Raw genomic sequence first — 27,141 nt, 5'->3', positions numbered from 1 at the left:
TAAGGGATGAGCGTGCCATCCAGCTATCACCAACTACTAGAATTTAAAACTAACCCTTCAAATATCTTTATTTGGATTTATTTGGCTCTTTATTTAGATCTTATCCTCTCAAATTGTCTTATTGTTTTAATGATAAAATGGTAAAATTGGGTTCCCAAAATGTAAAAATCCTAGAAGTCTCTATTTCCAAGAGAAAAATAAAAAAGACAGCTGACACTGTGGAGTGAAAGGTATCCTGAGTCGTCCCCCTCCTCCGTAACATTCAGAAACCAGAAAAAATCTGGGATCCTACAAGAGACTTCCAAAATAAAATTTTATGAAAGTAGTTGTTTAAAAGCAGAGTTTCAAGAGAACAAGATATCTGAATATGACAAACTACTACTCAAATAAAACAACCCCAAAGCTCTTCAAGAAGTTGGCAACAATAAGTCAAAGAAATGGAGCTAAACCAAATTTGATCTACATGCAATTAATATGAAACATAACAGGCTGAAATGCCTATAACAAAATTTAACTTTCCTCATCTTTTGGCAATGAAATAAGTGAAATTAATGGAAGGATATTTTGGAAGGGTTGCAGGTCCCATTCAGAACTAAACAGAAAACTTTCAAGCCTAGAAAGCAAACTGGGAGCTTTCACTCGCTGCTTGAGTCGACCACGTCTAAACAAATAGTTTAGATGACAATCCCAACAGCTGCTTAGTTTCAAAACTAAAACAAGCAATTTATCATGAAAAGCCTACATCTAATAAGCTGTTTTTCTTCTCTGTTCTCCTCCGTTGTCCTACCATGTATAAGTCTAACAAAGTCTACCCTTTGCATCTCCACCTAAGAGCAGAGAAGCCAGAGATGGAGTAACAGAAGTCAGCCTGAGAATTCACGGGGCCCTGACAGCCTTTTGTCTGGCTGCTCATGGCCCTTACGTTTCAATCCAGAAGGTTTAAAGACTTTTACAGAAAAAACGGTATCTTGGCTATTAGTTTCCTTGTCAAAAGCCATCAGATAGACAGCTATTAACCAAGCAATTAGCCTAAAGTTCTCAGATAACAATAAAAAAAAACAAAAAACAAAATTCCTCAAATTTTCCTACTGAAACCTTTTATTCCGAATTTGTTGGGGCTTAAGGAAAACAGCTTTGCCCATAATTCACCGTGCCCTGGACTTATGACACCAACTTGTATCGGCCAATTAGGAATGAGGCCAAACTGCACTCTTCTTAGGTCTATTCAGTTGATAAATGGCACTTAAGTGACTTCGTTCATATAATCTTTAACAAGAACTCGTAAGTCGCATTGATTATGCCCCAAGAGATGAGGGACCGATGGTAATTCAGATGGGCACCTCTGAAAAGATTCGTCAGTTTCCTGTCCCGTTCTAGCCAGATTTTTTGGAAAACTTTGGGGAAAGACTGGAATTCCCCACCAATCTGAGACTGCATGCGAGTTTTTACAACATTAACTGGGAAAAACAAGATCCCCAACACGGCACCCAACAGACCTCCACAGATAAAATCATTGACCAAGTGAGCACTGTGAGTCGTGGCAGTCGGCAGGTGCTCCTTGATGGGCCCTCGAAGGCCAAAAAAAAGGACATTGCTGAATCCATTACGGAACAGGATGGGCACCAAGCCTCGATAATACTCTCTCATTCCGTGGCATCTCAGTGCCTTGAAAGCATGATAGGTGTTTGTAAATTTGTCATGATGCTTGTGGTCCTGAAGCAATGTTTGAACTCTTTCCAGTGGAGTGAAAACCGCTTCTGTTGTCCCTGCCAGCAGTGCTGCCATGCTGCGGGTTGCAAGCTCTGGGGTGCTGACATGCTTACGGAGAAGGCAAGACAGATCCTCATACAGACCAAACATAAGCGCCAGCGTGGTTGTCTTCTGCATTAAGGGGGGAAGGATTCCGCGATACAGGTTTCGAAACCCATCCCTCCTCAGCTGCAGGACTGCGTCCCGCGTTCTGATTCCGTACAGCTGTTGCCGAAAGAGGGCCTTCTGAATGGGAAAGGTGACGGCGACGTTGTTGAAGGCCGCACAGCAGCCACACAAGTAATGCTTCGCCTCGCCAACCTTTGCAGCGCCAGCTGGCGCGTCCTGCTGTGAAGGCGCCAGGAGTGGCGGCCTCTTCCCATGAGCTTCTGAATCCACCATGTTGCTTAAGATCTTCCTTCTTCATGAAGGAGTTTTTCTAACCTACAAATAATAAAATGACAATAGGTAAACCTTCAAATACAGCGCCAAACACACGGAATTTTGCCCTAATGCTTCCTCCAATTTCTGGACACTATCGCATTTTCCCTTTTAGACGGGATCAGCAGTGCTCCAAGTGCTGACCGAGGACCCTGGAGGCCCCCAAGCCCCTTCCGAGGGTCCAGGAGGCCCTCCCGTTTCCAACTACACATCTGTACGAGGCTGGATCTTCTGCACCTACTGCAACGAAAACAACTTATCACACAGACCGAATGCAGAAGCAGATATGAGACCCACTCGTCTCTTAAGCCAGACATCAAAGAGATCTGCAAAACTGTACAACACAATCTTCTCATTACATGTTTTTTTCTTTTGGAAAATAGTTATTTTTCATGAAAATGTGTTAACATGTAATGGGTTTATCACTGCTATTTTATAGACTTTTTTTTTTAATAATTTTATTTATTTTCCCCCAAAGCCCCAGTAGATAGTTGTATGTCATAGCTGCACCCCCTTCTAGTTGCTGTATGTGGGACGCGGCCTCAGCGCGGCCAGAGAAGCGGTGCGTCGGTGCGCGCCCGGGATCCGAACCCGGGCCGCCAGCAGCGGAGCGCGCGCACTCAACCGCTAAGCCACAGGGCCGGTGCTATCACTGTATTTTGAAGTGAATTAATAGGGCCGGCCCCAGCTCTACTGGGGCTTTGGGGGAACAAATAAATAAATAAAATTAAAAAATAAAAATAAAAAATAAAGTGAATTAATAAATATTTTAAAATTTTTATGTCTAAGACCATGAGCACTAATCCACATAAATAAGGGCTCTTTGGGGTCCACCATAACTTTTAAGTGTAAAAGGGCCCCGAGACCAAAAAATGTGAGGACTACTGGACTAGTTCATACGCATTACCTACACTACAGTACAGTATATACCATTATCCTGTGAAACAGACTCCAAGTCCTCCCATGAGAAACGCAACAGCAAGACATGCGTTCATTTACTCTGTTCGCTAACACTTAGTATCTACTCCGAACTAGGCCCTCTGCTCAGCGCTATGATTCAAAGACAAGGAACTTGCAAGAAACAGAAGATTGCCAAGGCAGACAGGTACACCACAGTGACAGCTTCTGTGACGAACAGCTGCTGTAGGAGCACACGAGAGGGACACCAAGCATGCACTTGGGAAGATGGACGCTGGGAGAACAGGGTCACGGAAGGCTTGTAAGTAGGTACTATACACTAAATTTTCACATATTTAATTCTCAAAACAACTCCATAAACTAAACATTTTCCCGGTTTTACAGATGGAAAAACACAATCCTCTCCCTCGTCCAGGGTCGTCAGTAACTGGAAGGGCTGGCCTCTTGAAAGGAAGCCGGTCTGACTCCAGGGCTCATGTGCCCACTACCACACCACAGATGGCAGCAACCTTGGGAGGCTGCCTGGGACTGACGGCGGCTATACCAGACCACGCTGAAAAAGGCCTGAAGCCTCAGCATACAGGCTTCGCCCAGGAGTGGAGCCAAGGCCAAGCTCTCCTCAGCAACACACCTGCTCCCTTAACATGGCAAGACCGTTCCTCGCCAGTCATCTAAGGCTGCTTTTCCCCAAAAAGGGACCCAAATAGCTGGATCATCAAGAACAAGTCCTCCACCCCAGAAACAGTCCCAGAAACTACCTTTATTTGGGCACTATGTGGTAATTTTATTGTATGGTAGATACATCAGACCAAATATTTTAAAATGGATTCTAATTCCTCAACAGTAAGAGACCACGTTTAACTCTAACAACAAAAAATTAAATAGCCTGATTAAAAATGAGCAAAGGACTTGAACAGACAATTCTCCAAAGAAGATACACAAATGGCCAACAAGCACATGAAAAGATGCTCAACATCACTCATCAGAGAAATGCAAACCAAAACCACAACGAGGTATCACCTCATACTCATTAGGATGGTACTACAAAAAAAAACAGAAAATAAGTGTTGGTGGGGATGTGGAGAAGCTGGAATCCTTGTGCGCTGTTGGTGGGAATGTAAAATGGCCCAGTCACTATGGAAAACAATATGGAGGTTCTTCAAAAAATTAAGAATAGAACTACCTTATGATCCAGCTATCCCATTTCTGGGTAAATATCCAAAAGACTTGAAAGCAGGGGCTCCAAGAGATATGTGCACACCCACGTTCACAGCAGCAGCATTCACAGCAGCCAAGAGGCAGAAGCAACCCACGTGTCCACTGACGGACGGATGGACACACAGAACGTGGTATACACATACAACGAATACTATGTGGCCCTAAAAAGGAAAGAAATCCTGGGGCCGGCCCAGTGGTGTAGTGGTTAAGTTCACGCGCTCCACTTTGATGGCCCGGGGTTCACAGGTTCAGATTCCAGTCGAGGACCTAGGCACTACTTATCAGGCCATGCTGTAGCAGGCATCCCACAGGTAAAGTAGAGGAAGATGGGCATAGATGTTAGCCCAGGGCCAATCTTCCTCAGCAAAAAGAGGAGGATTGGCATCAGATGTTAGCTCAGGGCCAATCTTCCTCATCAAAAAAAAAAAAAAAAAAGGAAGATTTGAAATCCTGTTACACACTACAACATGGATGAAACCTGAGGACATTATGCCAAGCGAAATAAGCCAGTTATAAAAGGACACTGTATGATTCCACTTACATGAGGTACCTGGAGTAGTCAAGTTCAGCAAGACACAAATTAGAACAGTGGCTGCCAGGGGCGGGGGTGGGGGAGAGGACAGGGAGTTATTGTTTAATGGGTATAGTTTCACTTCTACAAGATGAAAAAGTTCTTGGGGGACCAGCCCGCTGGCACAGGCGGTTAAGGGCGTGAGCTCCACTGCAGCAGCCCAGGGTTTGCCGGTTCGGATCCCAGGTGCGCACTGACACACCGCTTTTCAAGCCATGCTGTGGTGGCGCCCATATAAAGTGGAGGAAGATGGGTACGGATGTTAGCCCAGGGCCAGTCTTCCTCAGCAAAAAAAAAAAAAAAAAAAAAAGAGAGGAGGATTGGCAGATGTTAGCACAGGGCTGATCTTCCTCACAAAAAAAAAAAAAAAAAGTTCTAGGGGGCCAGGCCCATGGCATAGCAGTTAAGTGCACGTGCTCTGCTGCTGGCGGCCTGGGTTTGGATCCCGCGCACGCACCGACGCACCGCTTGTCAGGCCATGTTGTGGCAGCATCCCATATAAAGTAGGAGAAGATGGGCACGGATGTTGGCTCAGGGCCAGTCTTCCTCAGCAAAAAAGAAGAGCATTGGCATGGATGTTACCTCAGGGCTGATCTTCCTCACAAAAAAAAAAAAATGAAAAAGTTCTGGAGATCTGTTTTATAACAATATAAATACACTTAACGTTATTAACTGTACACTTCAAATCGGTTAAGATAGCAAATTTTATATGTATTTTTTACCACAATAAAAAAAAGATTACATGTAAGGGTTTCAATGGTAAATAAAGAGAAAAAGAAAACAGGGCAGATAAACCATTTAGGTCTTTAACCTATCACAAAAAAACATAAAAAACTCAAGCAAACCAAGTTTCCTTATCTTTTTTCCTCCCCACACCACACACATGCTGCCGTCAACTCTAAGCATTCAGGACAAAAGCCGTTGCAGGGAAGTGTCACCGCTGTGAAGGCAGGTCAGGTGCAGAGCCGAGGCACAGAGGGCCAGAAAGCGTCAGTTCCGAGGAGCTTCCATCTGCAGGAGCCACAGACACGTAGCGAAATACAGAACACACACAGCTGCACTTTTCCTCCTAAGAATACAGCCTAGGGAAATACTTATTAACACAGGGTGTTCACTATATGAAAATCTAACAATCACAAGATTCAACTACAAGACAGTCACAACAGTGCTCTTAACAGAAATACTTAATAAAAATTAAATGCTCCACAGTAAGGGACGCACTGCATAAATGAAGATGTATCCATCACCTGAAAGGATATCATGTAGACAGTACAAATAAAGCAGTATTGCGGGCCGGCCCAGTGGCGTAGCAGTTAAGTTTTCGCGCTCCGCTTCGGTGGCCTGGGGTTTGCAGTTTCGGATCCTGGGCGCAGACCTACGGACGGCTCATCAAGCCATGCTGTGGAGGCATCCCACATATAAAATAGAGGAAGATGGGCACAGATGTCAGCTCAGGGCCAATCTTCCTCAGCAAGAAAAATAAAGAATAAAAATAAAATAAAGGAGTATTTAAGGTTCAGTATGTTAATTTTGAATTTTTAATGGTGTTAATGAAATTTTAGATAGCAGTGAGTCCTTTTTTTGATCAATAAAGTGTTACAGGAAAAAACCCAAAAAGTAAGGAGAATATCTTTTACTGACATGGTACAACCCTGTTTTTATCAATATACATATAAAAAAGCTAAAACGGGGGGGCGGGGGGGTGGCCCGGTGGTGCGAGCGCTTAAGTGCACGCGCTCTGCTGCGGCGGCATGGGGTTCGCCAGTTTGGATCCCGGGTGCGCACCGATGCACCGCTTGTAGAGCCATGCTGTGGCGGCGTCCCACATAAAGTAGAGGAAGGTGGGCATAGATATTAGCTCAGGGCCAGTCTTCCTCAGCAAAAGAGGAGGAGGATTGGCATCAGATGTTAGCTCAGTGCTGATCTTCCCCACAAAAAATCAAAAACAAAAACAAAATAAACAAAAAAAAGCTAAAATGGGTAGTTTATATTTTCTCATTTCATAACACTATATTTTCCTTTTCTATATATATATATATATATATATATACACACATACACACACACACATTTTTTTTGTGAGGAAGACCAGCCCTGGGCTAACAACCGTGCCCGTCTTCCTCCACTTTATATGGGACGCCACCAGAGCATGGCCTGACAAACGGTGCATCGGTGAGCACCCGGGATCCGAACCCAGGCTGCCAACAGCAGAGCGCGAGCACTTAACTGCTACGCCACGGGGCCAGCCCCTCGTTTTCTATACTTTTCAAGTTAAATTTGTCTCAGTCTATTCAACTCTGCTTTCAAAGCTGGAGACACTGACCACAATGAAGGTCTAATTAGGATGACGAAAGGCCAAGAGGGACACTGATCAAAGTTCCGAAGTGACCAAAGGCAAACTGCTGCACATACACTGGCGGCCAGGCCACCACCCTGCGGGGTGAGAAGGCAAGTCGGCCAAAGAGATCGTTCCACTAGGTCCTGACGCCACGCTGGGGATGCGGTGCGCATCGCAGTCAGGGTCCACTCGACAAGCATCAGTCCTCCTATCTGTTTCCTTCCTCCCTAAATTCTTTGTAATAAAGGTGTTTTTGTATTTGCTTCATTCAGACTTATAGGATAACACTGTCAGGAAGACTTTCATTTACTTTTGCAGGGAGTTTCTTGTTTGCCTGCTTCTACACAGGCCTCCCAGTACACTAAGAGAATCAAATCCAACCAACTTAGTCAACTCCTGTACCGTTCCAGGCACACCGCCCCAGGTGTCAGAGATCACAGAGAATTCAAGACCCTGGCCTCAGGGGAGATAAGACGTGCAAATAATTAGACCACAGTGTGATAAATGCAATCACACGGTATGTACGAGGTACAAAGGCCCCACAGAGGCAGGGGTCATTCACCAGGGGTCCGGAGGGAATGACAGGGCAGGCCACAGCCTCTGGGCAGGGTCCTGAACTTGGAACAGGACTCCCAAGGCACGTAAGGGTGAAGCACATATTAACCAAAGGTGGCACAGGCTATGGTGTAGGTCCTGCACCAAAGGAGCAGCAGTATCTCGTTCTTGAGGAATGATTCGAGCACGTCCTGTGGGGCGGTAATGTGGGTGGGAGACAGACGGGTGGCACACAAGGATGGAGGAGCAGGCGAGCGCCTGTGTTAGGAGAGACCCTCAGAAAGATCCCAAGACCCTCTGACACGACTATGTACTATTTTTCTCCTTTCTCATGTGAAGCAAATGGAAACAAACGATTTTCCTTAAGTATGTTATACCAAGATCTGTGTGCCCTTTTCCTTGTACTAAGAAGAAAATGTAACATCTGCACACTTTGGCCCAAAGCCTCTCTGTCTGGAGCTCGAGTTGGCTTGCTAACGTTTCTAGTAGAAAAGATGACCTTGCCCTCATTGAGAAGCACTATGACTAGATTCCGTTGCAGGCCCCAAGTCTGCCCCAAGGAAGGTCACAAAAGGCGTCAGGGAACTTTGCTCCCCACTAAAAGTCACCTGGTTACTCCTATAGAACTCGACATGCCAGGGGTCCAACCTTTCACCTTCTGCCCCCATGACCAGGGGAGCCAGACCACCCGTGGGCGCCAAAACCCGTTTATCTAAAGAAACCTCACCTGTGCTGAGGGCTGGACACAGTGGGACTCGCATCTGAATGCTGCTTAGCACCATCCTGGATGGCAAATAAAGGCACAGTAAAAACTGTCCCCTGGTGTTCTGAAAATCTGTTCCACTGCAATTTAAATAAAGTAAGGCTTGGCTCAGAGAGAGGAATTATTTCTAATCTTGGCAGGTATTAAAGCAGTTAGATTATGAAGTTACCTGTATGCTCGACCGAGAGAGGCCAGATTCCTTGGAGTTGGGCTTCTTGTAGATCCAATAAAACAACAAATAGATCATTCAAATAAAAATTCACAAAACAAATGGGTATTACTTTTTAAGAAAAATATTTACAGATTAAATTTACATATTAAAAAAGATGTGGGTTTTTTTTTTTTTTGGAGAAAAATATAGTAGTAAACCAATTAAATACATAGACATCTTCTCCCTCCAGGGACACACTCCCCGGGCTCAGATCCCCTTCATCTCTTACCTGACTAGTGTGAGAGCCTCTTTACTAGTCACCTGACTAGTCACACTCACTCCACCACCCTCTTTACCCCCACCAACCTATCCATCCATCACTAAAAAATGCACAAAAAGAGCAAACTACTAAGTGAAACAATCAAGGTATATAACAATGCATTTTGGAATCTTCTAATAACAGCACAGAGACACCCCAGCCTTCTGAACGGCTGCACAATATTCTATCAAATGGGTGTATTATACATCATTTATTCTACCTCCTATTCATGGTCACTGTTTGTTGTTTTTTCCTTTTTTGTTTTTTTAAAAAATGCTGCAATGGGCAACCTTGTACCTTGCTTGGGTGAACTCGCACAACCTCATCTATCTGCAGGGTGCATCTTTAGAATGGGACTGCTGGCTCCAAGAGTACCACACGTCAATTAGAAAGCTCCTCCACACTGCCCAGAAACTCACGATGACTGCATCTCCAGTAAGGGCACGGCCAGGACCGTTTCTCTACCATTCCCAGCACCAGGAACTGATATGTAATTTCTGACAATCTGATGAGTGAAAATCTCCTTCTGTCATTTAAACTTCTGAATAAAACTCAGCATTTTTCATTTAATATTGACCATTTGAATTTCTTTAACTCTAAATTTTCATGTTACCTATTTTTCTGTAGGCACCTCATTTTTTTTATTGATTTATAAAATTTCTTCATATATGAAAAAAATCAATCCTAGCTATATTAAATTGTGACAAATACTTTTTCCACTTGATATCATTTTCGTGATACTGAAATTCTTAATTTGGATATTAAATCTATCAATCTTGGCTTCTGGGCTGTGTGTCCTCCACAGAAGGCCTTCATCACTCTACAATTATAAGCAAGTAATCCACTCGTCCTTCACAACTTCTCTGGCTTCACGTATCATCGGTACTGTAACCTCTCTGGAATTTCAGTGTAAGGAGTGAGGCAAAGATAAGAGATGGTCCAGTAAACTCACTGACAAACGTCCTTTCCATCACTGGCTAGCATAATCTGAACACCCACAAGCTCCTGCACTTACTTCTGCACTCCCTGCCGTTCTAATAGCCTAGTATTTCTTCTCTAGCACCAACCCGCTTTAACCTACTGTAGCATCACAACAGATTTCATTGTCTATTTGGCTTCCCCCTCTACTCTTATCAGACTTATCAGTTTGCCTGGCTCTCACACCTTTCCAAGTAAACTTTAGTGTATTTTTGTCATATTCCTCCCAAAAATCTTGTTGGTATTTTATAGGGGAAGTGACTTTATAAGTTTAAAGAATTGTCACCCGCGGGCCGGCCCCATGGCATAGTGGTTAAATGAGCACACTCCACTGCTGACAGCCCGGGTTCGGATCCTGGGCGCGCACCGATGCACTGCTTGTCAGGCCATGCCGTGGCGGCATCCCACATAAAGTGGAGGAAGATGGGCACGGATGTTAGCTCAGGGCCAGTCTTCCTCAGCAAAAAGAGGAGGACGGGCATGGATGTTAACTCAGGGCTGATCTTCCTCAAAAAAAAAAAAAAAAAAAGAATGGCCACCTTTTCAAAATTGAACCTTACAAGGATATGGTGTCTTCCTACTTACTTGTATCTTTTTACAAACTTTAGTAGCATTTTAAAATTTTTTCATATACATCTTAAGTATTTCTTATGTCTAGGTATTAAAATACCTTTTCAGTCGCTATTAATACTTCCAATTAATTTTCTAACTGCTTTTTGTCTACATATGAAAAAGCTACCAATTTTTGTGTGTTAAAGTTAGAACCAGCCAACTTAGTGAATCCTCTTACTATTTCTCAGTTTTTTGGTGGATTTGCTTCAATTCCCACTATAGTCATGCACTGCATAATGATGTTTTAGTCAACAATGGACTGCATATAAGATGGTGGTCCTATAAGATTAGTACCATAAAGCCTAGGTGTATAGTAGGCTATACCGTTTAGGTTTGTGTAAGCACTGTAGGGGAGGAAGAAATTTTCCTGTACCCTTCTATGCTCTTCTGGCTGGTCTACAAATTAAATTGACAGGAGACAGATTAACAAGAGAAAAACAAACAAGAGTTTAATAACACATACATATGGTACAAACTCAGGAAAACCAAATAACTCACCAAAATGGCCAAAGCTCTCCCCTTAAATAGCATCCTCGGCTAAACGACAGATGATGTTGGGGGTGGGGAGAGGCAGGGACTTCAAAGGGAAGGCAGGCAATTTACAGGTGGCAGAACCAGTATTTGGCCACAGAGAAACAGAAGAACACAAAGGGCAGCCCAACAAACAGGCTTTTCTAGGTCCCTCCCTGTCTCCCACCCTGTCTCCCACCTAGTCCATGTTATCCTAAAGCAATAGCTTGCTTCCTGAGACAGGTTTACTTATCTGAATTCTTTTAGGCAGTTAAGAGGGAAGTAACAAGAAAAACTTCGAATGTTTTTTTTCTTAGAAATAAATAGCCTAAAATAATCCTCATGTTAGAGACACACCTTGGGGTAGCAAATTTCATTCCCCTTCAATGCACTCTACGTTTCCACAACGACAAAATCGCCTAAGAACACATTTCTCAGAACAATCCCCGTTGTTAGGCAATGCATGACTGGATATAAAATATCACAAATAATTTTGCCTTCTTTATAATATGTATCTTTCTTTCTTCTATCTTATTGAATTGACAACTACTTCTTGAACAAAATTAAGTTATGGTAATACTAAACATCCTTGTATTTTTCTTGGCATTTGTGGGAACTCTTCTAGGGATGACAATTAAGCATGACACTGGCTTTTCGTCTGACCAACGGGAAGTTCTTGTCATCTGAGTGTTCATAATCCAAGTCCTAGCAGTTTCAAGTTTACACAGGGAAACAAATCATCATGACACAAAAGTACTCACTTTTTCACTGACTAATTGGCCCATAAAAAATGTGTTCCCACTGGAGTAACCTTCCCTATTTACTATCCACTCTTGCCCATCTTTGGGACTGTGCTGCAGACATGAAGTAAAGCACATCTTTCCAGCGCCATAGTGTAATTTCATCTCACAAATTATGCTAAAACTCCCAAAACTCCATTCTGTATTCATTCTAAGAATTAGTATATTTGCAACTATAACTTAAGCCTCTGCCTCCTGCTATTTACTAGGAAACTGTGTTTTCCATTAAAAATGGATTTCAGGGGCTGGCCTGGTGGCATAGTGGTTAAGTTCATGCTCTCCACTTTGGCAGCCCAGGGTTCACAGGTTTGAATCCTAGGCGCAGACCTATGCATCACTTATCAAGCCATGCTGTGGCGGTGTCCCACATATCAAGAGAGGAAGATGGGCACAGGTGTTAGCTCAGGGCCAATCTTCCTCACCAAAAAAAAAAAAAAAGCATTTAATTTTTCTAGTTCTAATGATCAACTGATAATAAGGGCCTTTAGAGAGTTTTCAAACACAGGAAGGGAATATATATTAATTCCTGGTTTACTAAAGTTCAACTACCTCCACCCCTTCCCACCACCACTAAATCAGGAATCTATCTTGAACTTTGGTCAAATGCTTTTAGGAAGCTACTGAGATAATCACATGGATACTGGAGACAGAACCAGTGTAACATTTAAGAGTTATGGCTAATGGCCTCGGTTCCAAACGCTGGCTCCCCCACTTATCTACTATGTGACCTCTGGTGAGTCACTCATGTCCCTATGGCTTAGTTTCCTCATTTATGAAACAAGGATGTCACCCACCTCAGAGGCTGGCTCACTTAACTGAATTAATACACGTGAAGCATCCAGGAGAGGGGTTTGGAGCACAGCAGGTGCTCAACAAGGATGAGCTATTATTACTGTTCTTTTCTGATGTATTTATTTTGTGTATACATTAGCATATTTCTTGGTAATTACTCTTGTAATAAGAAGATGAATCCTACTTGGCCATGGTGAAATATTTTTTTAATGTATCGTTAAATACCATTTGCTAATACTTTAAAATTTCACATCACTATTCACAACATCAAGTTTTCTATTTTAGTGCTATCTTCATGTTAAGTTCAGGTGTCAATGTTCCATTGGTCTTGTAAAAAGAATCTATTATTTTTCCTTCCTTACACTGGTGAACAATTTAAATCTTATCAAGATTATCTTTTTCTCAAAAGTTAAAAAAATTCACCTGTAACACCATCTGGGCCTGGTGTTTCGGGAGATGGTAGTTTTTTGATAACTTTCTCAATTTCTTCCATTGTTATTGGTCTGTTAGGTTCTCTCTTCTGGAGTCAGCTGTGATAAACAGATTTCCTTAAAAAAAAAAAATTCTAGTTTATTTACATAGTTTTATAAAGCACTTGCTGTTTTAAAAAATACTTCTGATCTTGTACACTTATATTCCCTTTTTTCTTGAGCAGGGTAGCCAGTTTACCTAATTTACATTCCTCCCGTCCCAAGAAAGAATCAGCTCTTGAGTTTACCAATTTTACTATTTTTCAGTTTTTAAATTTGCTTTTCCTCCTTATCTTTTTCTCCTGCTTTGTCTAGGTTTATTTTGTTCTAATTTCTTGAGTTAGATGCTTATTTTTATTTAGTCTTTATTTCATAATTTGAGTGTTTAAGGCTATGTATTTTCCTTTGAGCAAAACTTTTATTCCTTTTTAAAATATTGTCTGGAGAATTTTGGTCTAACTGATGGTCACCTCACCACCCGTATCATGTCCTGTTTCTTTGCCATAGGGGCTTTGATTTGGGATTGTATACACCCCTGCCCAGGGCCCATGCCTGTTGTGGCTTTGTGCATCACATCACATTCATTATTTATGAGCAGGAGAGGAACATCTCTCTCATGGTCCACAGGAAAGAGCCTATAGGGATGGATCCTGATATCCAGCAACCGTCCTCCAGTCTCAAAAGGTTCAATGACAAATACACCCTGAAGCTGACCTTCATCAGTGAGAGAACAAAACAGCAGCAGGAAGCCAAGTTCATTACTAAGTTTTCTGACCACAGTGGGACACTGGTCACGGATGCATATGAGCCTGAAATATCCAGGCTCCATGACAGTCTCGCCACAGAAAGAAAAATAAAATAGCCAATTCTAAGAGCAGCCGTCTTTCTGCTGGATCATGCTAAAATATAGCAGGAGGGGGAAAGAAACAGAGAACTTAAATGTTTGATAAAGTAAGAAGCGTTAAAAATGTCCCTGTTTTGTCCTGCAATTTTAGTCCATTCTGGATAAACAGGATTTTCTAGCACAGACAGGAGAAGTTGACACTCTGACACGTAGCTACAGCCTCCTTGATCTGCTGGCTGTGTTGTTTCGATTCGCTTTCCTGGAGAAGGATTTTGCTAAAAGCCGAGCAGACGTCCCCCTTCGTGTCCAGCAGCACTTCAGTCCTTCACACAGCACAGCAGCGCCTGCAGCACTGAAGACCCAACTTCACAGTCTGCTGCTGTCTTTGTGCTCATTCCTGTTCCAACAGCTCTTTCCCGTACGTAACTCAGGAGGAAACTTCTTGTGTGTGACAGCTTTCCTTCACACACCATTTTTGTGGCTGTGTATATACCTGACTTGGGGAGAACTGAGGAAAAAACATAGCTTTTTAATTTGTTTAAAATACACCCCGGCCTATCACATTTTGTGCTGTCAACCAATTAAAGCAAATGGCATTTCCAGTTAAAAAAAAAGTTCTATAGATGCTTGAGGAGAAGTTTGCAGGGTATAGAGTTTGATAATTATCGATGACTTAGTTTACTACATCCTTGTTACTGTTTCAGCTGACAGACATGAGTTTAAAAAATCAGTACTACACTTGCCATTCTAAGATTCACCAACATTTAAAAAACAACTTAGTTGGGCCGGCCCCGTGGCTTAGCGGTTAAGTGTGTGCGCTCCGCTCCTGGCGGCCGGGGTTCGGACCCCGGGCGTGCACCGACGCACCGCTTCTCCGGCCATGCTGAGGCCGCGTCCCACATACAGCAACTAGAAGGGTGTGCAACTATGACATACAACTATCTACCGGGGCTTTGGGGGGAAAAAAAAAATAAATAAAATCTTTAAAAAACAACTTAGCATAGAAATGCTTTCCTCCTCTTCCAAGTTTCAGGACTAAACAATGCTAAAATCAACAAAAATATTAAGACTAATGTATATATGATTACACAATAACACCTTGTGACAATGTAAAAAGTTTCATTTTTACATACTTACATAACAATATATTTTAAATTTTAAAGTCGCCATCTACAAGCTGTTTAACAATATATGCTCCTTGATAATACAAACCAAGTTATTTGTACATTTGAACAAAATTTTGTCCATGTTCATTTTTAATTTTTATTGGAATGGTATTTGCACTACTTTCCAAAATTTTGCAAATTAAAGTTACTTCATCTAGTTTGTCATGACTGCTTGTAATAATGGGGACTGTTATTAAACAAATAGAAAACTGTGGCTAACAGAAGTCAGCCATTTATTGACCACTGTATTGAACCATTTTAAGAAATCTTAAGAACATTATTGTACATTTAGAGTCTCAGATTTTAAAAACAGGCCTGGACACAGGAAAAAGGAATGTAATGAAATCTTCCCAGACTTCACAGATTTAAAGCTTTCCGTCTAGTTTCATCCTACACACCAGGATGGTGTGAACAGGTTCTTAATTTACCAAACAGAAGGAAGAAGAGTGTGCTAGGTATTCTCTGGCAATGAAGTTTAGAATTTTGCATGTTTATTCTGTGAACATGGCTAAATTTAGTTGCTAAACTGATTTATATATTTAAATTGTTTAATATGGATAATTCTTCGCAATTTATTGCAAAATTCATTTACTGTAATTTTACACGTTTACTACCTAAAACATTCAATCTATCTCAACATTAGGAAGCAAAATTGATGAAGATGACTTCCAAGCAACTGCATAAAAATATCAAACTTTTATAACCTAAGAAAATAGTGTAAAGTCTAAACACTCACTGTAATTTACAGCCCACATGGATCAGCACGACCCAGATGTAATCCCACCACAAAGGCCTTTGTGCAAAAACCGGGGAGAAGGCAATTGTAATTCTCAAAGGAAGTGAACTGCCCGAGTCAGCACTCACAAGATCAGTTTGGGCCCTAGTCCTAGTTCTGACACTATCTCGCTACTATACATACAAGGCAGTGTCTACATAAGTAAAAAATCCACTTCTCTAGGCTTAAACTACCAAAGAAGAGAAGAGACCAGGTAAGTCCACTCTCTTTAGAGCTAACGGCTTGCGATTTTTCCCTGAGATGTACTAAGGGTGACTCCAGATCCGAAGCGCCTAACCTGTGCTCTGGAACCACTAGCGGACCTGACCAGTCCTAGCGCCTTTTGACTTTATGGATTCCTTTCAAAGCCAAGAGCGGAGAAGGCTCGCAGTACACATTTACTTTAAGGGCTTCTGTTTCACAGCTTACAGGCAGAAAAACAGAAGGTGGGAATTAAGACCAGCTGAGTACAGCTGTAAGGGGCAAAATGAAGGCTACGCCGAACGGTAAATATAGCTGAGACATCGACATGGTCCATGCAGCTAAGCTTAATACCAAATAATTGGTACAGAGATTTACAATGAACAAAACGACCCTCCCCCCCACCCCAAAAAAGCCTTATACAACTGAGTTTCCCACAACGCCATGCAACGCGGCGTCGCAGAATAAGCAGGGCACGGCTGAACTCACCGCTCTCCAAACGTCCACATCCCCCACAGTGATAAGAGGGAGGGGAGGGGGCCGGACAGGCTCGCCAAGGCCCCTCCCGTCCGTGACCCTCAGGAGGCAGCGGTCCCGGAAGCCCAAACCCCGGGGGGCAGGGGCCCTTCCGCCGTCCCAGCGCCGCCAGCGCCGCTCCCCGCGCAGGCGACGCCCCGCCCCGCCCCGCGGCTCGTGCGCGCCGGGACGCCCCTCCCCGCGCGGGGCGCGCCCGGAGCATCGCACCGCCGCCTTCGCAGGAAGGGCTCGCACGGGCAGCCCGGCGGCAGGCGGGGGAACCGACCGCGCGAGCGCTCCCCGCCCGGCCCTGCGGCTACGGGCCCCGCCCGGGACGGCGCGCGCGAGCGGCGGGGCGCGCCGGGGGCGCAGTGCGCGCGCAGAGAGAGGCGGGCCCCCGCGGGCTCGCAGCCCCTCGGTGCTCCCACTCTCCGCACGCAGAGCCGGGGAGCCCCGAGCTTCCCTGTGCCCGCTCCCTGGACTCACCCATCGCCGCGGGCGCCGGCCCCACGCCCGGCAGCCGCCCGCCCGCAGGTCGGCGAGCGCCCGAGCCCGCGAGCAGCGCCCGCGCAGGCGCAGACCTTGACCGTCTCCGGTGGGCGGGGCGGGACGCGCTGGCCGCCGCCCGGGCCCGGTCACGTGAGGAAGACGGCGCCGCGCCGCCTCTCCTTAAACCCGCGGAGAGTCGGGGGACGCCGACCGACGCCTCCTGGCCGCCGTTCGCCGCGGCAGGGCAGGTATAGGGCGCCCATCACACTAGTCATAAGGCACTGGGGCTGCGCGAGCCAGCTTGCCGTTCCCTTGGCACCTACGGTGGCCTTGGCGTGTCACAAACAGCCAACGCGTTCTCTAGCGTGCAGCCTGCGGGAGGATCGTGGGAATTGACGGCTGTGGGTGGGGAGCGCTGACGTCTTGAATGTGCCCCGCCTAGCCCCCTGTGTAGCCTTGGTTGGATTTCATCAGACCCTGGAGTGGCCTTTTGTCAGCGGTTCACAGAAGAACGCCTTTGTGTGCTTTAGGATGTACAAATCACTTAACCCTGTTTCTTTTCAACCTCAGGTGACTTGGAGGTCTTGGTCTCCACTGCACTGCGAGTTAGGAAACCTAGGTCAAGTCATAGTCCTGATACTTCCTGGGAGGGACCTTGGACAAGTCACTGGTCCCTGAGCCCCAAATCCCTGTCTGAAAAGTAACGCCTGCCTTGCCTGTATCTCGGCCCTTGTAAGAATCACTGGGAGTAACCGTCTGACTCTAATTTGTCACCCGGAAGGCACACAGCAGACGAGAGAAAGGTCAGCCTGGGCGGAGAGGCTCTCCAGGAGCCTCGTCAAATGTGTGAAGTGCATGCACTTGGCTTGGGGTTAGTCGAACAGGTAGCTCCACTGGAGTGAAGCGTTAGTCAGGGGATCTGCTCTAGGGGGGTGGCTTTCCCTGCCCCCTCTCACTTCCCCCGAGAGCACTCTGTAGATACTGACTCCAAAATTTTGTCTGGTCTGCTTGAGCTGGCCTGCTCAACGGTTTCTTGGGATGTGGGAGACCTTGCTGCCTAATTTCAGCACCCACTCTACTGAGGTACCTACAGTGTGCCATGGTCCCTGCCTAAGCTCTCTTGGGGAGCTCAGAGTCTAATGAAGGATATAAAAACAAAAGACTCTGGAAATTCAGAGGCATGAGGGGCCTTTCCCCTTGAAAGAGAACCAGGGATGGCTTCATAGGGTAGGAGGTGTTTGAACTGGGCCTTGGAGGATGAATGAGTGGAATTTGGACTAGGGGAGAAAGTCACAGTGGCCGGAGATAAGGTTGTTAAGGTCAGGTGGTGGGGTCTGATAATGCAAATCCTGCCTGTCAGACGCAGGCACCTGGCACACAGTGAGGCTCCACAGGATAACGACAGGGCCACGCAGTGGTTTGGAATGATTAATCAGGCAACACTTGGGAAGGGCATTTACCTCAAAATTATGCTTGCCCTGTCTCGTGTGAATTCCTATTCATATGGATTATTTGGAAAAAAATCAGGCATCCACTGTGTTCATAAGCATAAATAATTCATTTCAGATTAGAATGGAGAGGTTATTCTCCTGTGGTAAAACCTGAAGAGGAGGAAAAGATTGAAATTAAACACACAGTTGGGGCACAGCAGACACCAGCGAGTGAGGAAGTCCCAGGCCAACAGGAGCGCTCGAGCCAGTCCGGTTCTGTCCTGCTGCGGGCCACAGTGCGGGCATCTTAGTTCCTTGTCAGAAACCCCTATGCCCTTAATTGGCTCTTCTTGGGCATGAATGTTGGAGATCAAAACTCTCTATTTTCTGATTCAGGCTCCATCATCAAGTTAGCCTTTCATTTCTCTGTCCTCATCCACCCATACTTTCATTCATTCTTCAGTCTCTGAAACTGTTCTCCATACCTCCAGCCTCCCTGTCAGCTGTCAGATAATATCCTTTTAACCCAGCTTTGATCATGTCACTGCTCAGCTTAAAAACCTCCAGTGGTTCCCTCTGGCCTCCCAGTAAATCCAAACTCTTTCACTCAGCACGAGGGCTGTGAGTGTCCTGGCCCTTCTGCCTGTCCACCTCATCCCCAGCTACATTCTGTGCTTTGGCTGTGTGCTATCTCTCAGTGTTTTGCAAATCCTTGTGTTCCTTAAGCCTTCCCTCCCCTTTCCCCATCGACTCTTCACCCATGAAACATGTGAACCCTTCAAGGCCCTTTGCCTCTTCCTCCAGAAAGCCTTCTCTGATCACCCTGGCTCTTGCCTTTGCCTTCCCATAGCACCAAGTCTGGGGCGGTTCCAACATCCTGCCTTATGTTATTGTCGTGTGTGAAGGTGTCTCCCTTTCGCGTGGCCAGCTCACCAGGGCAGAGCTGTCTGACTTGTGTCTGGCCCCAGAGGCGCCTTGCTCCTTCCCTGGCCCTCACCTCCGTGTCAGAGCTGCAGAGCTTCCCGCTGTGCTGGGGCGGGGCGGGCCGGGGGGGGGGGGGGGGGGGGCAGGCTGTCCTTGAATTCCTTCAGTCCCTCTGTCCCTGGGGCTGGTCCGTGAGTCCAGGACGTGCTCCCTTTCTCCTTCGCTCCTTTTCAGACCCACATTGATCTAGCAGCTTACACGATCTGCGTATATAACACATTTAACTGAGCCAAAGGTTTTACCCCACAAGCCTGTGAGCTGGTCTGTTCTATTCCATTTATTCATTAATTGATTTTCATGCTGGTGGGGACCCACTAAATCAGTGAGTCTTTACATCAGAAGTATCTAGGAAGCTTTAAAAACCAAATCAAACCAAAACAAAAAAACCTGAGATTCTGATTTAATTAGTCTGCAGTGGGACCTGGTGTGTTTGAAAAGCCCCCCCCCCCCCCCCCCCCCCCCCCCCCCCCGGTGTGCTGAGGTTGAGACTAACTAAATCCCTGCTCTTCAGTGTGCCTAATGATAAGAATCACCTGAACTTGGCCAAGCATCCTGTGATCCTAGGCTTGCAGCGTCCGCATCACCTGGGAGCTTGTTAGACATGATTCTTCCTGGCCCGCCCCAGACCCAGGGAACTAGGATCTGTATTTAACGAGATCACCAGTGATTTGTATGCACTTTATGGATTGAAAAGCTAGATTCTAGGTCCTGGAAGTTTAGTTAAAAAACAGATCCCCAGGGGCCGGCCCTGTGGCGTAGAGGTTAAGTGTGCGCGCTCCGCTGCTGGCAGCCCTGGTTCGGATTCCGGGTGTGCACCGATGCACCGCTTGTCAGGCCATGCTGTGGCGGCGTCCCATATAAAGTGGAGGAAGATGGGCACGGATGTTAGCCCAGGGCCAATCTTCCTCAGCAAAAAGAGGAGGATTGGCATGGATGTTAGCTCAGGGCTGATCTTCCTCACACACACACACACAAAAACAACAAAAAAACAGATCTCCAGCCCCAAGTCAGACCTACTGGAAAATCAGAATTTCTAGAGGAGAGGCCAGTTGGCCTGTCTACATTTAACACAAGCTCCAGGTGATTCTTCTCAAGTAATTTTGGGAAACAGCTCTAAATTGATATTCTGACCCATAATAATGACCTAAAGTTTGAAACACAGGGGACTGCAGGGCTCAGGAATTTGTGAGTGAATGAGCCTGCAGCTCAGAGGGGATACTGAGGTCCAGTCCTAAGGAGAAACGATCAGCGCTTGAAACAGGCACATACCAGTGGTGTGAGTGTCAATAGGAGAGCAAAAATGCATTAGCTGCAATCAGGGAAGGCTGCCTGGTGAGGCGACCCACAGAATGACAAGAATTTAAATAAGGTGGCCTCCAGAAAAAGCATGGGATGGGAAGAAGCGTGTCAGGAAAGAGACACAAGCTTCCCGTTCTCCCTGCCTCGCTCCCATTCCCAACTTTGCCTTTGTCCCAGGCACACCTATGGACAGAGCTATGCCCCCTGATAACTATCAGGACTCAGGGTGATTGTGACCTCTGGGTGGGATCTTGGGACACTTTACTTCGTATCTAAGTGACACATACTTGTGAAATACAAACATTTTTATCTAGCAAGAGCTGAGTCAGTAAAATGACGACAAACATTTGCACAACACTACGTAGGTTTTCCAAGCAGTTACATGATAGTTATTTCCTCTGATTTTCACGTAATTGATGTGCTCAGAGAAGTTCCGTGACCTGCACGAGTTTAGTACCAGCGAGAGGTGAGGCTGGAACCCCACCACCTCCACCATTTTTGAGAACGGGAGCACAGCTGGGTAGCTGATGCCAGGCCCTTGGGAGAAGGATCTGTGCATGGTGAGCTGCAGGGCAGCGGGCTGACTGGCCCCATATCCCGGACTCTGATCCTAAGACACCCTGAGGAGCTCGTTACAAATACAGGTTCCTTCTGCCCACCCGAGACCCACTGCATCGAGATCTCCAAGAGGAGGGGCTTAGGAATTGGTCTTTCACAAGGGACACATGTGACCCTTATGATGCGGCAAGGTGGGAAGCCCCGGCGCAGACGCGGTGTGTTGCAGGGTCAGCTAAATCTAACTGCTTTTCCTAGCGGTCACTTCACCGCCTGAGTCTCAATCTCCCGTCTGCACAGTGGGGCCCTCATCGCAGGCGACCAGCGCATGCACAGTGTGAAGGGCACACAGAGTGAGCCTGCCAGAAACGGGACCCTTCGTCATGGTTCCCTCACTGAGCTAACACGTGCGCGTGCTATGAGCCATGAGCTCCCCAGACCCCTGCTCATGGGGTTTACGTCCTACTGGTGGAGACAGCCCCCACGTGAACACGATACACGTTTAATATTCAAACAGTAGACACTGCGCAGATTTGATATTTAAACAACAAAGATGATAAATAGGTTTAATATTGAAATAATAAACAACAAATGTATTTAAATAGGAAACACAACAGATCCTTATTTAAATAATTACTATGTTAGCATTAATTTAAACAACAAAGATGGTGTGAGAAGATGGCGAGGTAGCGGAATGGAGAGAACTCGGGACCTCAGTCCGGAGAGGAAAAGAACCCGGAGCTCTGACCCTTACCTCCAAGATGTCAGTGGGGGCAGGCATTTTAATTTGTAAATAGGACTCCACGCGCACCCTCTGCAGGAGGCCTTCCCGGAACCCCAGACCCTCTCTCCTTTGAAATTCTGTGGCTGAACGGCCCCTGCCTTTCCTATGAAAACTCACCACGTTCTCACCTCGTGACAGTATCTGAAGGTTGACGAAGCTCAGTCGTGCTAAGAGCGCTCACCCGACAGCCTGCCATCTTTGCAATCACCCTGTGAGGTCGCTTCTAGTGCCATTTTATGGTGAAGCGGAAGCTTTTTGCAGCTTGCCCAGGTCACACAGCTGGAAAGGATGGAGTTAGGATGTGACTGGGCCCCAGGGCTCCACCAGGGGTGACAGCTGTTCCTCTTCTCACCTGCTTCTTGCACTCCAGGTGCGAAGGGCTCCTTCTGAGCTTCCCTAGGTCCCCCGTCCCCAGCCTCAGCCCAGGACACCACCCTCACAGGGGCAGAGGGTGAGGGGCTTGCTCAGGGTCACGCCAGGAGCTGGGAGCTAGGGTGACCAACTGTTTCGGTCTGCCTGGGACCATCCCACTTTTGACACTGGGAGTCCTGCATCCTGGAAAGCCCCTCAGTCCTGGGCAGACCAGGACGATAGTCACCTACAAGCAGAGCCCAGGCAGCCTCTTGTCCCGCTCGCATGGCCCCCAGGCCAGAACTCAAGCTGTCCTTGATGAAAGAAAACTGCTTAGCTCATGCATCACGTTTGAGGCAAAGTCCAAGTTAGTGGAAGTCCTCTACTGTACCCAAACAACTTTTCTTTGGGGGCATTCCCAGACGTTGCAGTGAAGATAAACATTGCCCTGGAGGATGAGAAGCCTTAAAGATGTACCTAGCTTCTGACCCAGTAATGCCACTTCTATGAGTTTCTCGTTAAGAAGAAAACCAGAAATATGGATAGTGATTTCTGAACGAAGATATTCCCTGCAGAGCTGGTTGTACAAAAACTCAAGTAACTTAGAGTAGAATATCATGCAGCTAAGAAAACAAGATCATATCATAAGAGATTTAATAACATGAAGGAAAAGCACATGACACTATTTTAAGTGGAAAATAGAACTATATAAACACAGTGTGAGCCCAATTTTGTTTAAAACAATGTAAACAGCCTAAGTGTCCTTCACTGGATGAAGGGACAAAGAGAGTGTGGTATATACACACAGTGGAATATTATTCCGCCATAAGAAGAAGGAAATTCTGCCATTTGTGACAGCATGGATGGACCTTGACGGCATTATGCTAAGTGAAATGTCAGACAGAGAAAGACAAATACTGTATGATATCGCTTATATGTGGAATCTACAGAAAGCCAAACTCCTAGAAATAGCAGAATAGTGGTTACCAGAGGCTGTGGGGTGGGGGAAGTGGGGAGATGCTGGTCAAAGGGGACAAATTTCAATGAAAATATGAATAAGTTCTGGGGATCTAATATTTAGCATGGTGACTGTAGTCAATAATACTGTATTATATACTTGAAAGTTGCTAAGACAGTGGATCTTAAATGTTCTCACCACACAAAAAAATTGTAATTATGTAAGGTGAAGGATGTGTTAACTAACCTTATTGTGGTAATCATTTCACAATATATACGTGTATCAAATCATCACATTGTATACCTTAAACTTACACAATGTTAAATGTCAATTATATCTCAATAAAGCTGGAAAAATATTGTATATATGCATAGAAAAAAAGACTGAGGAGAGACTTCAGAATGTTAACAGTGCTTTTCTTTGAGTTTAGGATAATTTTAATTTTTTTCTTTTTGGTGAGGAAGGTTGGCCCTGAGCCAACATCTGTTGCCAATCCTCCTCTTTTTGCTGAGGAAGATTAGCTCTGAGCTACCATCTATGCCCATCTTCCTCTACTTTGTATGTGGGATGCCACCACAGCATGGCTTGATGAGTGGTGCATAGGTCTGTGCCCAGGGTCCGAACCTGTGAACCACGGGCTGCTGAAGCAGAGCACATGAACTTAACTGATACACCACCAGGCCAGCCCCTTAATTTTCGTTTTTTACATTTTTCTGAAATACAAATTTAGTTCAGTAGGTAAATATTAATTTTATCATCAGAAAGTCAGTAATTAAAAAGAAAAACTGCATAAAATGGTTGTGTACTGAGCTGTTCTGATTTGGCCTGACCTTCCTTCTCAGTCGGCATGAATCGGTGCGGCTTTAGGGCAGTGAGAGAGCACTGGACTGGGAGTCAGAGGGAGCCTCCCAGCGCTTGCCTACATTGGTTCCTCTCCCTGGGGTGCCCCTACCTCCTGCATGTGTTCCCCGGGCTCAGATGTCAGTTCCTCTGTCCCTTCCTCTGCCATCCGTCCCTCTGCTGTGGCATCCATCATCCACCACTCTGCATGGCCTGCCATTGCTCTCTTTACTTGCCTGCCTCTTCTCCTTCTCCAAGCCTCAGTTTCTCTTTCTGTAGCAGGCCAGGTGACTTGAAGCAGCCTTCCCCTCCTCCTGGGACTGGCTGCAATGCCGAAGGAAACCACATGAGGGCAACAGAACCACACTGGTGACATCCTTTCACTGGGTCAGACCACAACCCCTTCAGAATTGCCCCCCAAAGCCAGAGATGACACATCACTGCAGGCCTGGGACGCTGCCACTCAGGAGGGAGCCAGTGAGAAGGAATTGGCTCATAAATTCTGTCCCAGAAGAATCCCCACCCCTATCCCGGTCTTCCCAGAGCTGCACTGGCCAGGGTGACCCTCTGAGCTGGCCACCCTCCAGCACTAGAGGCATGTGGTGACGCACTCGCTGTGTGGCTTTAAGCAAGCCTGTCCCTCTCTGGACCTCAGTTTATGGCCCTCGCTTCTGGGTCATCTGGCCACCCACCGCTTCCCGTGGACTCTGGTTGAGGAAGATGTTTCCTGTACTCAACTTCCCGCTCCAGGTCACCAGCTTGTCTCAGGCCCTGTTTCATGCTCAATGTTTGTTAAATTGAAGTGAAACAGAAATAAAGGACTCCCCAGAACATAAAACAGGAATTTAGAAGTGACCACCAGAGACATTTTTTCCTTCCCCCTCAGGAAATTCCTGATAGCAGAGCACTGGTTGCCCTCGGCCCCGGGTCCTGGTTGGGCCCAGGCAGTGGTGGGGTAGTGGGGGCATGCTCTGAGGGGCCTGGCTGTGTGTGTGTGTGTGTGTGTGTGTGTGTGTGTGTGTGTGTGTGTGTGGTGGGGTAGGGGGGCATGCTCTGAGGGGCCTGGCTGTGTGTGTGTGTGTGTGTGGTGGGGTAGGGGGGCATGCTCTGAGGGGCCTGGCTGTGTGTGTGTGTGTGGTGGGGTAGGGGGGCATGCTCTGAGGGGCCTGGCTGTGTGTGTGTGTGTGTGGTGGGGTAGGGGGGCATGCTCTGAGGGGCCTGGCTGTGTGTGTGTGTGGTGGGGTAGGGGGGCATGCTCTGAGGGGCCTGGCTGTGTGTGTGTGTGTGTGTGTGTGTGTGTGTGTGTGTGTGTGTGGTGGGGTAGGGGGGCATGCTCTGAGGGGCCTGGCTGTGTGTGTGTGAGTGGTGGGGTAGGGGGGGCATGCTCTGAGGGGCCTGGCTGTGTGTGTGTGTGTATGGTGGGGTAGGGGAGCATGCTCTGAGGGGCGTGGGAGTTGGAGGTGTGGATTCAGGGTCATTGCTATATGGGGGGAGGGGAAAACCAGAGTCCTGGGGGCAGAGGGTGAGGAAGGGCCTGCTGGGGGACAGAGGGCCACATCCTTGGGAGGGATGGACCACGGCCCGGAGAGGCAGTGAGGCGGAGCTTGGGGACCACTCCAGAGCAGGCTTCCTGTTGTGCTGGGGGACCCCGTGCTTCCTCAGGTGCTGATCTGTGTGTGCAGGGGGCATTGGGCAGCAGGCCCTTCAGGCCCTCCCTGTGTCAGGCTGCATAATGACGTCACCATGCTGACCGTGTGACAGCAACACCGGAGACTGTGTGCCAGGGGTGCCCTGCCCACCTCTCCTTAAGGATTCACCCCCTTCAGAAAACAGGAGGCCAGCATCTCCCCAAGTCTTCAGGGAAACCAACAATTGCTTCCTGGCTCGAGGAGATGAACGCCCCTCCCCTTGCCCTTCTCTGGTCTTGTGCCTCGACAGGATGAAGCCTTTGGAGGCTGTGGCCTTGCCCTCGCCTACCAGGCAGGCGGCGCCAGGGCAGGCCTGTCCCACTCTCTCTGATGACCTGTTACCTCTGCCCAGAACACCTAGCCTTCCAGACTCTCCACTCATCCTTGGGGGCCCAACTTCTGAGCCTGCAAGCAGATTCAAGTCTCCTCATCTGGGCTCCCCCAGCGCCATGGGCCCCCTCTCTTACTCACGGGCAGTTGCCTGTTTGTTTTTCCCCACATGGGCGTATCCACCAGGCCCGAGGACCAGTAGGCACTCAAATGTTTGCTGAACAGATTAATTTGTTTTCATTTAAAGAGCTCATTAGGGCTCTATCTTCCTCCTAATTAGGAAGCAGGAAGGTTCCCTTTTTCCTGTAATAATCCACCTTTGGGGGAAGATGGCAGAACCTCAGGCTCTGCAAGCAGAAGCCAATCAAACTCAATTCCTGGGGCACATGGTTGCATTTTAAAGAAATAAAACACGCGTGTTCAGCGAGGCACATTTAAACAAGACACTTGTATATTAAAAGCTTCACATTAAATATACATTATTATACAGTTTATCACAAAGAATTAGAACTTTACAGGACATTTTTTAGCAGTAGGTGGCTGGGACAAGGCTCCTGGCAGTGACACAACGGCCCCAAGGAGAGGGGGAGAGGCTGAGGGCTGCCACCGTGCCCAGGGGGCGCCTGAGTGGGTCTCTGTGGGGTTCTGGAGGGTACTCTACTATCTAAAATACTGGCTCCCTCTGGACAACTTGCCCCATTTGGTCTTTGCTGGTAACTGATTCTGGAAAGGTGAAGAGACAGACA

General features: G+C 46.6%; 1 protein-coding gene across 9 annotated transcripts; it reads right to left on the bottom strand.

The window, feature by feature from the left end:
• Nucleotides 1–295: 295 nt before the first annotated feature.
• SLC25A51 (solute carrier family 25 member 51) lies at nt 296–17,445 on the bottom strand. Of its 9 annotated transcripts, XM_058523550.1 has the most exons (6): nt 17,174–17,247; nt 13,139–13,263; nt 8,723–8,767; nt 8,518–8,633; nt 6,145–6,296; nt 296–2,193 (listed from the first exon to the last, which is right to left on the bottom strand). In XM_058523550.1, the coding sequence occupies exon 6, from the start codon at nt 2,149–2,151 to the stop codon at nt 1,258–1,260; it is 894 nt and encodes a 297-aa protein (XP_058379533.1). In that variant the 5' UTR covers nt 2,152–2,193; nt 6,145–6,296; nt 8,518–8,633; nt 8,723–8,767; nt 13,139–13,263; nt 17,174–17,247; the 3' UTR covers nt 296–1,257. The 9 variants fall into 9 exon arrangements, 8 of the variants coding, with proteins under 8 accessions (XP_058379533.1, XP_058379532.1, XP_058379535.1 ...); XM_058523549.1 differs by lacking the exon at nt 6,145–6,296; XM_058523552.1 differs by lacking the exon at nt 6,145–6,296 and having other exon boundaries at nt 8,723–8,764.
• Between the last annotated feature and the right edge of the window lie 9,696 nt (nt 17,446–27,141).

The sequence above is a fragment of the Diceros bicornis genome, chromosome 28, assembly GCF_020826845.1.
Source record: "Diceros bicornis minor isolate mBicDic1 chromosome 28, mDicBic1.mat.cur, whole genome shotgun sequence".
In the NCBI taxonomy this organism is placed as follows: Eukaryota; Metazoa; Chordata; class Mammalia; order Perissodactyla; family Rhinocerotidae; genus Diceros; species Diceros bicornis.
The sequence above is the reverse complement of the archived record's forward strand: the minus strand, read 5'-3'. Positions and strand labels throughout refer to the sequence as shown.